The 17,234-nt window shown below is 39.0% G+C and overlaps 2 protein-coding genes across 2 annotated transcripts; one reads left to right on the top strand and one right to left on the bottom strand.

Moving 5' to 3' along the window:
• Positions 1 to 23: 23 nt before the first annotated feature.
• LOC117806142 (serine/threonine-protein kinase Nek9) lies at positions 24 to 10,339 on the top strand. Its single transcript, XM_034674857.1, has 23 exons — positions 24 to 803; positions 3,228 to 3,405; positions 3,501 to 3,556; positions 3,640 to 3,710; positions 3,823 to 3,928; positions 4,164 to 4,295; positions 4,384 to 4,494; positions 4,570 to 4,634; positions 4,722 to 4,772; positions 4,857 to 5,049; positions 5,125 to 5,269; positions 5,367 to 5,567; positions 5,737 to 5,783; positions 5,939 to 6,100; positions 6,920 to 7,028; positions 7,118 to 7,279; positions 7,411 to 7,578; positions 7,661 to 7,720; positions 7,826 to 8,013; positions 8,102 to 8,260; positions 8,396 to 8,500; positions 8,589 to 8,642; positions 8,729 to 10,339. The coding sequence occupies exons 1-23, from the start codon at positions 618 to 620 to the stop codon at positions 8,906 to 8,908; spliced, it is 2,889 nt and encodes a 962-aa protein (XP_034530748.1). The 5' UTR covers positions 24 to 617; the 3' UTR covers positions 8,909 to 10,339.
• A 106-nt stretch (positions 10,340 to 10,445) lies between these two features.
• LOC117806143 (trichohyalin-like) lies at positions 10,446 to 15,039 on the bottom strand. The gene is made up of 2 exons (XM_034674858.1): positions 14,912 to 15,039; positions 10,446 to 11,983 (listed from the first exon to the last, which is right to left on the bottom strand). The coding sequence occupies exon 2, from the start codon at positions 11,935 to 11,937 to the stop codon at positions 10,585 to 10,587; it is 1,353 nt and encodes a 450-aa protein (XP_034530749.1). The 5' UTR covers positions 11,938 to 11,983; positions 14,912 to 15,039; the 3' UTR covers positions 10,446 to 10,584.
• Positions 15,040 to 17,234: the final 2,195 nt, after the last annotated feature.

The following is a 17,234-nucleotide window of genomic DNA, read 5'->3' as shown; positions in this document are numbered from 1 at the left end:
TGCCAGAGAGACCCTTTATTTTGGCAGTTTCCGGGTTTGATGAAATATTCCCTGCTGCTTTAGATTCCGACGAGAACCAATAACAAACAAACAAACATTTGAAGGGTGTTTTTAATCCAGTGATTGTTATTTGACCTTTAGGTTGTGTTTAATGTTAGTGTCGTGTATAGAGAGAATAGTAAAACGTGCTAGGCGGCGCTGTCATTTCTTGAACTTTTCTTTGAGCTAAATCAAGCTAACGAGACAAACCCGGAAATCTGGTTAGTTGTTCATCAGCGTAAAAGAAACGTAAGCACGTTAAAGTGACGTCGCTTTTATTTTGAAAGTTTCACAAAGTTGGCTGAACGTCATTTTCTTGTTGTGTCATGCTTGACTGTAGTGCTGCAACTATAGTTTCACGCATATTGCTACGTTGTGTTTTTCTTATTCTGTTGATCCAGAGAGACTTTTGAGAGTCTTCTGATTGTTCTTCACTACGACAGCCGTTTGAGTTGGACCACATGGGGGACATGGTGGACCCCTGTGCGGTGTTGTAGACGTCTTTCTGAAGAAGTTGTCGTCAGGCCTGTACGGGTTATTTCCATCACTTCCACGGGCAAACAAGTCCCTGCACCGAAATGTCACTGGACGACTATGAGAGACACTTCGCCTCGCTAAATTCAGATCTGGGCGGCGGGTCTGTGGTCAGTGAGCGATCAGCGGCGAGCACGTATAATGGCGAAGAGGAGAAGCTACATTACATTCCGATCCGGATCCTCGGGAGGGGGGCGTTTGGCGAAGCAACCCTGTACAGGAGAACAGAGGTAGGGTACATTTTGTGTAGGTCCGGGTACAGTCGTCTGCTTTTTAAAGAGCGCACAGAATGCCATGCATCATCTGCTAATAATGCACGATCACTGTTCAACTACACAACAAGGAAACGTGTCCTCTGCAACTTTACGAGCTGGCCACAACTTTATTTTGAGGGAAAACATGATGACAAACGCAGCTTTCTGTAATAACATGTTAAATATGTGTGTACAAATAATGTCTTGTTATTTGTGGCCCATAATGATGAACTACGTAGAGCAGGGGCGTCAAACTCATTTCAGTTCAGGGGCCACATACTATGGGGCTACGTTTGTAAAGTTGTGCACACTGAAAATAACAGCAACAATTCTCCACATTTAGCTCCAATCAACATAAAAATGTGGAGTGGATTTTTAAAAGTCACTTTTTTTTAAAATCACATTTAGAAGAATATTTGTGATCTTCTTCACATTTAATTTTGCTCCAGTGTGAATCTGCATATCAGCTAAATATCTAGGATCGCAGAGCAACATTTGGCATTTAGATTTAACATTTAGATTTATTTTTAAAATTAAGATTTTATATTCAACATTTAGATTTATATTTAACATTTAACATTTATATTTATATTTAAGATTTAGATTTATATTTAACATTTTGATTTATATTCAGCATTTATATTCATTTTTTGACATTTATATTTATATTTAACATTTAGATTTTATATTCATCATTTAGATTTAGATTTAACATTTTGATTTATATTTAGCATTTATATTAATTTTTTGACATTTATATTTATATTTAACATTTATATTTATATTTAACTTTTAGATTTATATTTAACATTTATATTTTATATTTAACATTTATATTTATATTTAACATTTAATATTTAGATTTATATTTAACATTTATATTTAATATTTTGATTTATATTTAGCATTTATATTCATATTTGACATTTATATTTATATTTAACTTTTAGATTTATATTTAAATTTTATATTTACATTTAACATTTAGATTTAATATTTAGATCTGCATGTAACATTTAGATTTATATTCAACATTTAGATGTAGATTTAGCATTTGCATTTAACAATTATTTTAACTTAATATATTTTTCACAACAAAATTAAATGTGAAGAAGATCACAAATATTCCTCTAAATGTGGTAAAAAAAAAAGTGATTTTTAAAAAAATTCACTCTAGATTTATATGTCGTTTTGGAGCTAAATGTGGAGAATTGTTGCTGTTATTTTCGGTGTGCACCACTCAGCGCCCCATAACATACAGCCCAAGTTTATCTGAAGTGGGCCAGACCAGCAAAATCATAACGTAATAACCTATAAATAATGTAAATAAATGTTTCCCTTTGTTTTAGTGCAAGAGGTACATTCTGAAAATGTTCACATTTAATGAACTATCTTTCTCCAAAACAGCTGTTGTATTTTTTGCCATGATGAGTCTCAGAGTGGGCTGAATATTTTAATCTTTAAGCCCTGAAACCTGCTGCGAACACACCAAACACAGGTTTCCCATTCACCTGACACAGAGTGTAATGTTTACAGCAGAAGAACAGATAGATTATAATAATGAAGAAGATAAAGTTGATTATTTTGGACCCCTCAGCTCCAGCAGGAACAGCTTGCTTGCTGGACAGTGTTGTATGCAGGGGTGTAGTGCTAGTGTTAGTAGTTAGTGGATCATCTTGTAGTGCTCTAAACAGTCTTTATGAATCTCAATCGGAATATGCAAAAAGAAAATCATCTATTTTCTCACTTTGAGAGAAAAGTCCTGTTTTTTCACTTTGCAAACTCGCCGCATGTTTGACACCCCTGACGTAGAGGATGTGTCTGGAAAGCTGAAGAGCTCACTGATCCTCACTTCTGATACCTCTGTGAGAAATTCTTCAGTGGAACAAGGCAGATGACTTTCCCGTCATTGCTTGCTTGCTTGCTATCCTGTTACAGATGTTTCAAAACTTGAAAATTTATTCCCTTTAATACAATTAATTCAAGTTTATAAAGGTTAGGGAAAAGTGTCAGTATGGCTAATATCGTATTCCTGATTTGTGAGATATATTTATCGTATTGCTTGAACCCAATATCGATATTATAATTTATAAAGGATTACTGGGCTATAACTAACAGATGTCCTGTCTATGTTGACTCTCGGTGTTCATGACTCCTCGTGGCGCTTTTGGCATTAATCCTACAATTATCATGTATCAAATCCTAGTGTGAGTTACTCTGTTATTCCCATCCCTAAATGAACTGATATTACACATGCTGCCATTTCCCTTGTCTGCTTTGGTACACATATGCAGCTGTGAGTGTAGAGAAACTCTAGCCTGTCATATGGAGATTTTAAGTGCGACATTGAGGCTCTTGCATGTATCATTTGATGAAATTGCGCTCTTTTGCTTCCCTCAGGACAACTCCCTGGTAGTATGGAAGGAAGTGGAGCTGAACTCGCTCTCAGAAAAGGACCGCAGAGATGTCATGAACGAAATAAGCATCCTGTCCATTCTGGAGCACAACAACATTATAGCCTATTTCAACCACTTCATGGATAAGAACACTCTTTTCATTGAGCTGGAGTACTGCAATGGTGAGTGAACACTGACTGTGTGTTCACTTGTGATTGAGATTAAGTTTGAATGCTGAGCATCTGTGACAGAATGCTAAATGATGTTATCTCCACAGGAGGAAATCTCTATGATAAAATCGTCCAACAGAAGGGGAAACTTTTCAGTGAAGATGTATGTAGCAACATCAGACTGAATGTTTTATACACAAACATGCTGTTCTCTATTTCACATTTACCTTTAACATGTTTCTTTAGGTTGTCATTTGGTATCTGTACCAAATAGCCTCAGCAGTTGCCCACATCCATGAAGCCGGGATCTTACACAGGTTTGACGTTCAGCCTATGATAACGCTTTTATAAAAGAAATCAATCAGGAACGTGACTTTTTGTTTTTTCTTGATGTTTGGGAGAAATAAAACCGTATCTGTTTTCTTGCAGAGATATCAAAACTCTGAATATTTTCCTTACAAAGACTGACCTCATCAAACTGGGTGACTACGGCCTTGCAAAGAAGCTAGACTCTGAATTTTCAATGGCAGAGACTGTAAGTTTTCCTTTCTTTCTTTAAGTTTATTATTTTAGATAAATACTCCCTCCAGTTTTCACCACTTAAAGCGTAGAGGTTAACATGATCATGTGCTTAATCTCTTTTACACATTGAGATAAAACACCGGGTGTTTGCCGATTGCAAGTTCACTTATGTAGCTCTTTCAGCATTAGTTGGAGATACATGTGTAACAAATTTTATTTTTGAACCCTTTCTTCCTCTGTAAATCCAGTGTGTGGGAACTCCATACTACATGTCACCTGAGTTGTGTCAGGGATCAAAGTACAACTTTAAATCAGACATCTGGGCCATGGGTTGTGTGATTTTTGAAGTCTTAACCCTCACAAGAACATTTGATGCAACGGTAAGATTGTTGACTTTACTTTATTCCTTGAAATTTTCTATTTTATTTTTCACCACAAATAATATATTTTTCTGTGTATGTCCATCAGAATCCTCTGAACCTCTGTGTGAAAATAGTCCAGGGCAACTGGACTATGGAAATGGACTCAGATGTTTATTCTGCTGAATTGATCAAGCTGGTGTATGAGTGCCTGGATAAAGTGAGTGCTGGGAATGATCAGAGATGAGTGTTGTGTCAGATTGGAAAGTAAACAGCTGATCTTTTTGTGTCACAGGATCCTGCTAAGAGGCCGACAGGAGATCAGGTTCTGGACCAGCCGTATATCTCCTGCCGCAGACAGTAAGTTGGGATAAAAGAGAAGAGTGTGTTCTTTATTCCTCTGATGAGACAGTATGACACAACACTGACAACTTCCTTCTATGTTAGGGAGCTTGAAGAGCAAGTTGCCCTGCTGAATTCAGCAATGAAGAAACCAAAGTAAGTTGCAAACACTTCATTTATTTTCTTAAAGCATGTCAATAGTCCCGTTTTTGTTTTAGACAACTGGTTTGTCATCCCTAGGCTGAGTACAGTGACTGACACTCCTGTTGCTGTGGTGACCACACGCTCAAGGGAAGTGTATTTCTGGGGCGGGGGTAAATTCACTCCACAGAAGCTGGATGCTTTTAAAGGAGGCAGCAGTGCCCAGCACGTGTGCGCAGGGGAGAGTCACTTTGCTGTGGTGTCAGTGGAAAAGGAGCTGTATACCTGGGCTGTGAGTATTGATCCATCACTCATATGATGGAGCCAGTTGTTCTTGTGCTTCATTAACTCTCAAACATCTCTTCAGAATGTCCAAGGTGGAGCAAAGATGGTGGGCCAGCTGGGGCACGGAGACCAGGCCTCGTACCGGCAGCCAAAGAGGGTGGAGAAGCTGCATGGGACGGCTGTCCGACAGGTGGCGTGTGGGGCTGATTTCACAGCTTGTGTCACCGGTGAGAGGGAAAAGCTTATTTTAGGAACACAAACCTCAGAAAAAAAAAGTCCTTGTTCATGTTTCTGTGACCCCCTCTGTTGCTGCTGTTTTTGCAGACGAGGACCAAATGTACATGTTCGGGTCAGACTATTACGGCTGCATTGGAGTGGAGGGCATGCTCGGCAGTGAGATTTTGGAGCCAGTGTTTTTGGAGTTTTTCGAGGAGCGGCCTGTGCGTCAGGTTTCATGCGGAGACAACCATGTGGTGGTCCTGACGCAGGGTGGGAACATCTACTCCTGGGGCTGTGGAGAGTATGGTATGTGAAGTTGTTCCATTTTCTGATGTTTTCAACATTTCAAGCCTCCTCCTGGTTGTTATTTTACTGTTATAACTGTAGCCAGCAGATGGAGTCAGAGGCCCTGTTAATGTACAGTTCAGACATACTCGGTACTCCCAGTGAAAACTGCTCTACTCTATTGCTGCAGGGCGTCTGGGCCTGGAATGTGAGGAGGACTTTTCTTCTCCAATGCAGGTACAGTTTTCATTTTCCTGCTCTGGCATGTTTTGTGATATCTGCCAAGAGACTAAAGCCTTTCAGTAGCATGTACGTTACAAAGTGTTGAAGCATTATGAACCAAATAGTGTTCATTGTAGCTGAAAGTACTTCCTTTTCTACGGTTTTCCAAGGTGGAGATACCTAAAGGCGCCACCATCTCCTCAGTCTCGTGTGGCAGTGACGGAACCTTCTTTCTGACAGAGGCTGGCAAAGTGTTAGCATGCGGAAACAATGAATTCAATAAGCTTGGTCTGAACCAGGGAATCACTGGTCTCAAAAATCACCCTGGAGAGGTACACTTAAAGAATTCTTTATGTTCACACTGTGGCTGTTTTCCTCTCACATCGCCTGCAGGGTGGGAGGCTCAAATAGTATTACATCGGTAAGATTGTTGTATCTCAGGCTGGAAGTAATATAAACCAAGAAAATCAGTGGTTGAGATTTCATCACTTGACTCAGCAGCTACTAAAGAAACATAGGTAGTTATATATTATGTATCATGCAATTACGGGAGGTATATCAGGCTATATTCAAAGTTTCATCATATTGTGTAACTCTTTGATTTTATAGTTGGTATTCCAGGCTAGCATTATGTTGAGATTAGGATTGGCAAAAAGCAATCATCACATTCATGGGGTATTATGGTATGCTAGGATAGGCGTGTATTCCTTGTTGATGTTATGTAAGCTAGGAAGTTGTTGATGAGCTAACAAGCTGTTACCTAATAGATCAATAATACATCAAATATTTGGTTTTAACTTGAAATATGATCTGATGTTCCCACTTATGATCACTTTTTAATACCTTTGTAGTGTTTGGTCATTATGAGAGCATACATTAGCAGCAGCCCTAGCCTTGAAAATTGTCCTTTCAAGAAAACAGGCGTAGTTAGTTGATATTAATGAGCAGGGGTGGTTCCAAAAGCTGAACTATTTTCAACTGAGGGCACTGTGAGTACAGTGACAAACACAGTGTCTCATGATAACAGCATTTTCTTCACCCTGTGATTGACGTCAGAGGAAAATAGTTGCTTTTAGAACTCCAAGCAATCAAAGAGACTTGAGGTTACACAGCTATGGTTTCAACTTTGTTTTCACTGTACACCACACCAGGCTCACCAGGCGATCCCGTACATCACCACACTGACCTTGGCGAAGCAGCTGTCGCGGTTCAAGATTGAGGCCATAGCTCCAGGAAAGACCCACACTGCTGCAGTCGATGGTACCACTACAAGAATCTGACATTTCTCTCTTACGTGAAAGTGACCCCTACTTTAAAGAAACTTCATTCTGTGTTTTCTTTCATTGCAGCACGTGGTCGACTGATCACATTTGGTTGCAATAAGTACGGACAGCTGGGTGTGAAGGACTTTAAGAAACATCAGGGTGTCCAAGTCCTTGTTGGACCCTTTGGAGGGAAGTTTGTGACCAAAGTGTCCTGTGGAGACGGCTTCACCATTGTAGCCACTGAAGGTAAGAACACATATAGTATTGTGGAACATCTTTGGTAATGGTATGTATATTTTTTTATTTTATGTTCGGATTTATGTCTCCCTAACCACTTTTATTCTCAAGTGTCATCATATGGTTTTTTTCCCCTGCAGACAATCAGATCTTTGCGTGGGGAAACGCAGGAAATGGGCGTCTGGGGATGCCTGCTGATAAGGGATTTGGTTCAGAGGTTTGCCCTGCCATGCCACGACCCATCTTTGGTTCCCTTCACCACGTACCAGACCTGTCTTGCCGTGGTTGGCACACCATAATCATAATGGGTTTGTATTCTCAAGCAGACACCTGAACAGTTTAAAGATTCAAACACGTAGATGTTTCACTCATTTTCTTCTTTCTTTGCAGAGAAGGTGCTCAACTCTAAGACTATTCGATCCAACAGCAGTGGACTGTCAGTTGGAAGTGGTAAATACTTTTCCTTCAGTCACTTTGTGTGCTGGTTCTTTGTCTTTTCTGGTGCTTCCCATTCAAACAGACAAGTCTAAATTGTTGGTCTGTGTGAATTACCAGGACTGGATCAGGAGGCTTCTACATCCACAGTGGATCCAGACATAGAACACGGTTCAGAGACGGAGGGTCGTGACAGGGGTCTTGGGGGGACAATGGAGGATAATACAGAGGAGTGTTTCATGGGGACCCCAACGATGTCTGGTGCGAATCAGACTGGGGACAGCTCCTGCCCGTTCTGGCTCAGAAAGGTTTGTCACCATAAAAAGGAGTATGGGGACGTCGAAGAACATGATGGAGATTGCAGTTTTCTAATTTAGGGAAGTTCTCATCTAACAGGAGCTTGAGGACGCAGAGTACATCCCCATACCACACGACTCGGACCTGCCCTCCCCTGACCAGCTCCCTTCTTATTCCGATAGTGTCACTCTTCCTTACGACGAGCTGAAGGAGCTAAAGGCTGCAGCAGCAGCTGTCAGCTCTCCAAAAGAACTATCGGTAATTCCAAAATATCTGTCATCTAGACTAATCTTGACTTTGATTATACACTCCATATTAAAGATATTTCCATACTGTTGTTCATGCTACATTTTTTAAACACATCTTCATACCAAACTTACAATTTTTCCACAGACGAAACGAATGGACTGTGGTGGAGTCAATGGACTGGAGAAAGCAGACTTCTGCAAAAAAGGAGAATCTGGAGCATGCTGTAAAGCAAGCAGCGAGGTCTTACAGGTATCAAACCTATCAACACAGCTGTGCAAATCATGATCTAATCTGTGCGTTGTTGCAATGATATTTGACACAAGAACTTATTTTGCAGTTGCGAGAAACAGTCTCACAACAGAAGATGAGGATCCAAATGCTTGAGAAGCAGGTGAGACATTTAACACCCCCCTAAGACCTGACATTGTGTTATAGTAACAATGTTTTTGTATGAGCATGTATTTCTTCTGTCTCCAGATTGAGGAGCAGAAGAATGAGAACCAAAGGCTCGTAGCATCAATGAATCGGCTAACACTGCAGGATGCAGGACGTGACAATAACAGGAACAGTCACTCTGATCGTTTGCCCCGGGATGGAAGAGGAAGCGGAGGTGGATTCACAAACCACGGGGGCCGATCTGCAGGAGCCGGCGTGTGAGACTGAAACCTGCAAATTTCCTGATCATGGGATAATTGTCCGATTTTTTTAAGCACTTGTTGAATGAAACAAGTCAGATCGGTAGGGAGTGGAGGTTATGGTAGAGGTGCAACCACATTGCAGCCTTGGTCCATTCACAATGGTTACGTTACAGAATATGTGTTTGACAGAGCACCAGATTGCATGAGTAATGCTGTACAATACCTTGCACACTCTCACATGCACACTTGTGTTAACCCGGTCGGAGTGATCGTGGTAGGTTTTCCACAGACTGAAATGTTGGCTGGATTCAACATGAAGGATTGGACCTTTACATCCGCTATAGACAATCAATGTAGTGTTACTCTTCAATGAAAGAGTCAAAGTTTAAGTTGTATAACTGTTGACTTTGAGTGATGTCAGCACTGAGGCCTCAGATGAAAGTATTTATAACAAAACAGGCAAGAACAGCTTTTACAATCTGTAAACCGTTTGTGTATCATGCAGAGGTTGCAGTTTCCTCATTTACAGAAAGATGTGCGGCCGACATGATGTCTTGGTTTGTTTTAACTCATGTGGCTCCGTCTTTCATTGAGAAAACATCAATCTTTTATACATCATTTGTTTTTATTTCTTTCTTTCCATTTGATATTCTCAAAAAGCTAAAGTTCCAAAGACATAAATGGCCTCTGAAACATGTTTATTCATGATTATCAGACAAAAAGAATCTTATCCTGCAAGTATATACTTTTTAAAATGTGCATCTTTCATTGCATATAAACGCCTTAGTGTGAAACATGAAACTACTGATTGTTATTTTCTACTTTTTCTTATTGCTTTCTTTAACCCTGAGTTTTTGGTGGTTCAGCACATGTGTGGACAATTGAACAGTTTTATTTGAATGCGAAAAATGTTGAAGCATACGTCATAAGGCTGACCTTACAGCTACATTGTTGTTTCTTATTACATTTTTCATTCATTCAGTCTGTCCGTGGTACTTTATGGATGTTTTACTGTGATTTGGATCATTGTTGAGAACGAATATGTTATATCTTTCGATGTTGTTGGTTTGTTTGTTGTGTTTTATAACAAACATATATATAAATGTAAAATCCTCTGTCAGTTTAAACTGTTGACTCATGCTTGGTGAACTGTCAGATGTCAGCAGCGTAACACTGGCTGTATTTCACGCAGTAAATGTAACATATTTACAGTGCCTTAAAGCTATTCAAACCAAAACAAGTGCAGATATGATAATGCAGTGCCTTAGTGTTACCTTAGGTTATTTTTTTAACATGTTGACAGCATTTAAGAATGTGATTCATCTTTTTTAACTGAACCAAATATTGTGGAGATGTAACGGCTGTTAAGACGCTCTTTCTTTCACAGACGCACTGTTGCGCCATGCTTTGTGTAAAAGCCATAAATAAAACCAACAGCTGTCCTTTTTTATGTGTGCCTGGTCAATATGTTTCTCCATGTAAGCTAAAGTATACTGAAGCTATTGGTATATGTTATTTGAGTGCAATCCTTGCAAGAGAAAAAACTACCATAGACATCCGAGACAGGGAATGCATTTATATGAAGAAGACAAGGTACATGACAGAGACGAGACAAAACAAGAGTTCAGCAGGGTCAGCTCACTTGCAATAAAAACCATATTTGCTTTTTACTCTCCCTGATGCCTTTCAAACCCATCACAGCTTTTTCATTAACTGTTTGGGACGGCCCTTAAAAGACGATCCGAACTCAGGAGTTTTGGATCTGTAGTGGGTTTTCAGGTAATCCTCCAAGCTGCTTCCTTTGACCCTATGAGCGAAGGAGTTGTAGACCTGACGCTGTGAATGTTTGTCCTTCTCACAGATGAGGACGTGCTTCTCTAATCTTTTGCTTGCAAACTTTCGGTTGCAGACTTTGCAAGGAAGAAGCTGGAAGCTGGGGTTCTCACTGTCCATACGGCTGAGCTGCTCTTGTTCCTGTCTCCTGGAATGAGAGGAACTATAATCTGGTGGATGCAGGGGCTCCTTCGGCTGCTTTCTCTCAGCGCCTCTGTAGTTCTGTGTGGCAGCTTGGTGAGAAGTTTTGTGTTGACTCATCTGAGTTACTTGAGGGTTATTGTCTGATTCATACATCTCCCTGTATTTCCTCTCTCTTGTCCGACCTTTATCAACCAGAGAAGTTGAGCTTTGCTCTCTTTCTTTTGCTTTCTCTGTTGGCCTCTCTCCTCTTTTTTTACAAATGCCATCATCTGCTTCATACCCTCCTTTTCCTCTTGCGTGCTCTTTCACATTTTCAAACCTTGATTTGTTCATTTGAGTTCCTTGACGCCCTTTTCTTTGCAGATGTTCAGAGTCTACTTCTCTTCTTTCTTCTTTCCAGGTGGTCTTTTTTTCTTCATGTGTGTATCTCATTCTGTCCTCCATCCTCTGATCCTGCCTCTCTATCTGTTGTTTACCATCTTCATGTCTTCTGTCTTGCATTCCTCTGGTTCTCACTGGTTCTCTCCTCTGTTGCTCAGGCAGTCTGGTTTGTTTCTGAGTTTCCCTCCTCTCTGCTTGACCCCTGTCGTAGTCATGAGCAGCATCTTTAACATCTCTATGTATTTTTTCTCGTACTTTTGCCTCAAGCTTCCACAGCTTATCATGTAGCATGAGCTGTTCTTCTTGAATTCTTCTGGTCATCTCCAGTTCTCCCCTGGCCAGTCTTAGTGTGTCCTTTCTTTGCGGATGTCTGGATCCAGAGGTCTCTCTGCCTGTTGAATGATGATCTCGGGAAGACAAAGGCCCTCTTTGTTGCTTGGTAATAGTTATTTTCTCAAAATCAAACAGATCATGTGAGTTGTGTGTCTTGGGGTAGTTGGGTCTTCTTGGGTTTACAGGTTTGCTTGGGAACAGCTGGCTGTATTGATCTGCTCTCCTATCGGGTTCTACACCACGTTGTGCTTGAGTGTAGATACTGCCATGCATTTTCTCTGGAGGACTGTGTCTTCTCTTGGTTTCATTGGTGCTCATGTTTTCATCAGTTTTTGACGATCGTGTCTTTGAGATCATGCAGATGACACCTGAGGCATTTGAACCAGATGCTGAAGGTTGTTTCCTGTATACATTTATAAGAAACAAACAAATAAGAAACCAGAGATCGGGGGTGTGAAAAAAGGTGAAATATATGACTATTTGTGCAAAATAATATTATAGGAGTGGACAAATCAACTTTAAGTGAGTCTCAATTTCAGGTACTGTAGGCTTTGCAATCTTGATATGGAAAACATAATCAAGAACAGAGTTATTCTTCAAGTTTTCAGGTAGAAACTGATGATCTAATCATGACTTCTTAAGGAAAACTGTTCACAACACTTACTAACTTCTTCTGTAACTTCTTTTAATATAACAGACTTTTTACTGGTGTTGACTTTTTGACAAAGACAGTTTGATTTGCCCAAAAACACCCAAAAATGGAAGCACAAAGTACTTGTGCGTGTATACATTTTGTTGCTGATTCAAGGTAAAGAATCAACTGTTCAAGCCATTACAGAGCACAGGGCCGGCCTGTGGCATAGGCAGTACAGACAAATGCTAGGGGCGCTAGCCGTCCATAGGGGGCGCCTCTTGACCCCTAAATGAGTGAGGAAGAAAATTTGAAGATAATAGGAAAATCATATTGTTTTATCAAATAAAATTTTGGGTTAAATTGCGGAGTGATGTCAGTATACATTTAAAAGCTTGGGATTCACTTTTGGTTTTTAAAAATAATGGTATGCAAGCAGTTTTTGAAGTCTTTAAATGTTCATGATTTACTGTTTTTGTTGTTGTTTTCCTTACACTTTGGAAGCTGTTAGATTAATTAGATAGAAAATGTGGGCTAGGCTTAAATACGCATTTTGCTTTTGCCTTTTCAGTCATCACTTAATACATGACTGTTGCTTTGTTTAAAGCTGTACTGTGAAAATTATTGTGTTATATAATGACTGAATAAATTCTACTACTACTACTTTATGTAGTTTGAAATTGTAAACATGTCTTCCTGCTAAATATCAGTGTTGTTACCATTTTATTAATGTTCTTTTGGAGGTTATCTTAAAATAAAAAACGTATAAATCATAAAGCTGGATGTTTCTTTAAGTGTATATGTGATGGTTGGTGGAGTTGGTTACAATACAAGGGAAACTAGTTAAATTCTTGCCTAGGGCACCAATAACAGGTGCAGCTCAAAAAATTAGAATATCGTGAAAAATTTCAATATTTTTTGTAACACAATTTAGAAAGTGAAACTCATATATTGTATTGATTCATTACACATAGAGTGACATATTTCAAGCCTTAATTCTTGTATTTCTGAAGATTATGGCTTACAGATCATGAAAACCCAAATTCAGTGTCTCAGAAAATTAGAATATTGTGACAAAGTTCAATATTGGAAACTCATGGTGTCACACCCGAATCAGCTAATGAACTCAAAACACCTGCCATGCCATGATTTGGGGTGCCATGTCATCTGCTGGTGTTGGTCCACTGTGTTTTCTGAAGTCCACAGTCTACGCAGCCATCTACCAAGAAATTTAAGAGCACTTCATGCTTCCTTCTGCTGACAAGCTTTATGGAGATGCTGATTTCATTTTCCAGCAGGACTTGGCACCTGCCCACATTGCCAAAAGTACCAAAAGCTGTTTCAGTGATCATGGTATTACTGTGCTTGATTGGCCAGCAAACTCGCCTGACCTGAACCCCATAGAGACTCTATGAGGTATTGTCAAGAGGAAGATGAGAGACACCAGACCCAACAATGCAGATGACCTGCAGGCCGCTATCAAAGCAACCTGGGCTTCCATTACACCTCCTCAGTGCTACAGGCTGATCACCTCCATGCTATGCCACATTGATGCAGTAAGTCATTCAAAAGGACGCCCAACCAAGTATTAATTGCATAGAAATGAAAATACTTCTCAGAAGCCTGACATTTCTGTTTAAAATGCCCTTTTTTTATTGATCTTATGTTATATTCTAATTTTCTGAGACACTGAATTTTGGTTTTCATTATCTGTAAGCCATAATCATTGAATTAACAAGGAACAAAGGCTTGAAATGTGTCACTCTATGTGTAATGAATCAATATAATATATGAGTTTCACTTTCTGACTTGAGTGACAAAAAATATTGAACTTTTTTCACTATATTCTAATTTTTTGAGCTGCACTTGTATGTTAGGGCCGGCACTGACAGAGCAGACAGTCTGAGGGTGTTCTCTTCAGTCAGCTATAAACAGAGCCGTGGGAAGTGGCTTTAAGTTGGGGGTGCTGTAGTAAGAGGTGCAGTTTTTTTTTCTTTTTGCATTTAGGTTACTTATGCAACTGATTGGCTATAGCGCACATACATTTTATTTGTATTTATCTGGTTTGAATACAAGCTTTCAAGAGAACTTTTAATTATAAATTCACAAATTGCAACTTCCATACCCCGGTGTACAGCAAAGAGCATACAAGACAAACCTGGTAAAACGGGCCCAAAAAGCAGTAAAGCGCATTGAACAGAACTTATCCAAATACATTTAGTCTTTAAGCAGGCACACACACAGGGCCCATGCATCAGGTTATTTTAAAATGAATAATTGTTTAAATTGCTTTAATTATTTCTCAAATCTTCCTCAGGCATTACATTTTCAGAAAATAATACAATGAAAAAAACTGATTTATTGTGTTAATTCATGTATTTGTTTCAACTTATTTATGCATCCAGAAGAAATTGTGTGATGCCTTTTCCAACAGTGGGTGTTGCAGCACCCTCAGCACCCCTACGTCCCACGGCCATGGCTGCATAAGACAAAATTTGCTCTTTTTTTCTGCCTTTGTCAACAGAAGCTGTCAAGTTATAGATCAGATCAAAAAACATTGCAATATAATAAAAAAAAGCCATGTAAAGTATCTCTTGTATTTCAAGGATACAACCTTCAAATTGTCGGTGAATATCAAATCACTTGTCGTGCGCTGTTTCACACTTAGTACTCCTGATGTCTAAAATGTCAAATACTTACCTAATTCTTGAGTATCATCTGTAATAACGATGAAAAGTTGAGTGAAGCTTGTTACAGATAGATGAACAACTCCCTGGCCCAGTATTTGCATTCGTTGCCTAGATACGAACACTTCTGGGTGCTCTCTCTCTCTGGTTGGTCCATGTGACATCACTTCCGGAAGTACAGTCCCGGATGTTTTGAAGTCAGCTGGAGCTGCGCACAGTCTATGGAGCTGCGTGGTTGATTCATTGCCTCTAATCGATAATAAGGTGAATTATATGAGCGATGAGTGATTAATGTGTATCATTATATCATAGATACGAAGCTACACTTTTTAATGATTTAGGTTGAACTCGTTTAACACGGATATATTCAGCTAGCATAGCTTGGAGTAACCTAAACTATGTATTATGGGCCCATAACATGCATTATACAACCCCTGAGAATGAACATACATCTCTGTTTTTAGGTACACCATGTCCAGCGAAGACCTAATATCAGTGGATTACGAAGTTTTTGGAAGAGTTCAAGGTGTATTTTTTCGGAAATACACTCAAGTGAGTTTGACATTGCTATAACTTAAGCTTTTTGAGACTTGGCCTCCATAACAGCAGCAATGCACTAAATCAGGGATGTCCAAACTTTTTTCAAAGAGGGCCACATATGATGTTGTCAGAATACCTCAGGGCCAGTGGCTCCTACTGAGACTTTGGAATCATAAAAGTTATATATGAAATATCTATTTAATACAAATATTTAAAAGAAAATGTCTCAATAAATCAGTAACTAGGTAGTCCTCAGTTCTCCACAAGCCATGTAAACATTAGCAAATGTTATCTTCTTCTGGAGGAAAATGTTTTTCATTATGGTCGGGCAATGTGGGAAAAATATTGTGTCATTATTTTCCTATGGCAGGATCACGATCTGGATTTCATCACACTTCTTTTTCATGTTGTTTTTAAGACTTTTCTGACCAGCAGACAACATATTAAGAACTAAATAATTATTTTCTTCATCCTGAATAATTTGTATGCACCAAATTTTACCTTTTCTGTACGATTTCATAATTTTGATCTTGTCTTGTGTCCTCTTTTGTGTCCTCTGAACTTTTAGTGTTCATCAAGAACATTTCCACATCATGATAAAAAACATTAATTTGAAAAGCTGTCAGCTTTAAGAGTTCTTGTGTTTCTTCTTTATTGCCGTCTTGAAGAGTCCCCAGTGTTTTGGCTTTTATACGAGTAGTCCATGTGAAGCTTTTTGAGACGTTTCTGGGTTTACTTTAGTTTTCTTTGTGCGCTTGAAAGAAACTGCAAATGTTCAGATGATTCAGAAGGTGATTCATTTCTTTGATATAAATAACACAATTTAAGATGGAAGCTTGGGGCCATAATTAAATGGACCTTGGGCCGTGATTGTCCCCCAGGCCGTACTTTGGACATGCCTGTACTAAATGTTAACTTAAAAGCTTTTTCTAATGCTTATAGCCTAACTTATCTCATGGTCTTTTAAAGTTCCCTTATTGTGAATGACATTAAGAAAGCTACTGGCTATATATCTGTATTTGTATACTTATTGTTCTTTTACTTTTTACAACTATTTATTTTTTGATATTAACTCATTTATCATATTATAGTTTCACTATTCTTTATTTTCCTGCTTAAGTATTTATCAGTCTTTTATTTCTTATCCAAAAACACCACTTACTTGAATTGTTTACATTGATCTTTTGTTTATAATGTGTAAAAATTTAAATAAAAGATCTTTGAAAAAGCTACTGGCAAGTCTCAAGTGCTGACAAAGTGCTAGATTTTTTTTTTTTCTAACATCATCATTCTTTCAGTTGGAAAATAAAAAGCAGTTTTTGTTCTCTATATAAAACTGTATATAACTTTAAGGCTTCAAGACCATCCATTCCCACTCGTCTTAGTAAATATCTCCTTCCATGTTCATCATCTTCTTCTACATCAGAACCCTTCCTCTGCTATCTCCTAACTCACTTTGTTTTGTTTTCCAGGCCGAAGGGAAGAAGCTTGGCCTGGTTGGATGGGTTCAAAACACAGCTGGGGGAACTGTTCAGGGACAGCTGCAGGGCCCAAGCAGCAAGGTGCAGGAAATGCAAGAATGGCTGAGATCCACTGGGAGCCCCAAGTCTAATATAGCCAAGGCAGAGTTTAAGAATGAGAAAACAATCAATAGTCTAGAACACTCTGCTTTTAACGTTGTGAAATAGAATAACACAGTTTACCTGAAATGTTAGTGTTAAAGCAGATGTTTTATTTATTTAGTATTTTTACTTTATTTTATTGGTTGGAAGGCAGCTCAAAATGTGTGTCTAAGT

The sequence above is a fragment of the Notolabrus celidotus genome, chromosome 22, assembly GCF_009762535.1.
Source record: "Notolabrus celidotus isolate fNotCel1 chromosome 22, fNotCel1.pri, whole genome shotgun sequence".
In the NCBI taxonomy this organism is placed as follows: Eukaryota; Metazoa; Chordata; class Actinopteri; order Labriformes; family Labridae; genus Notolabrus; species Notolabrus celidotus.
Note: the sequence above shows the minus strand (reverse complement) of the source record. Positions and strands in the feature narration are given on the sequence as shown.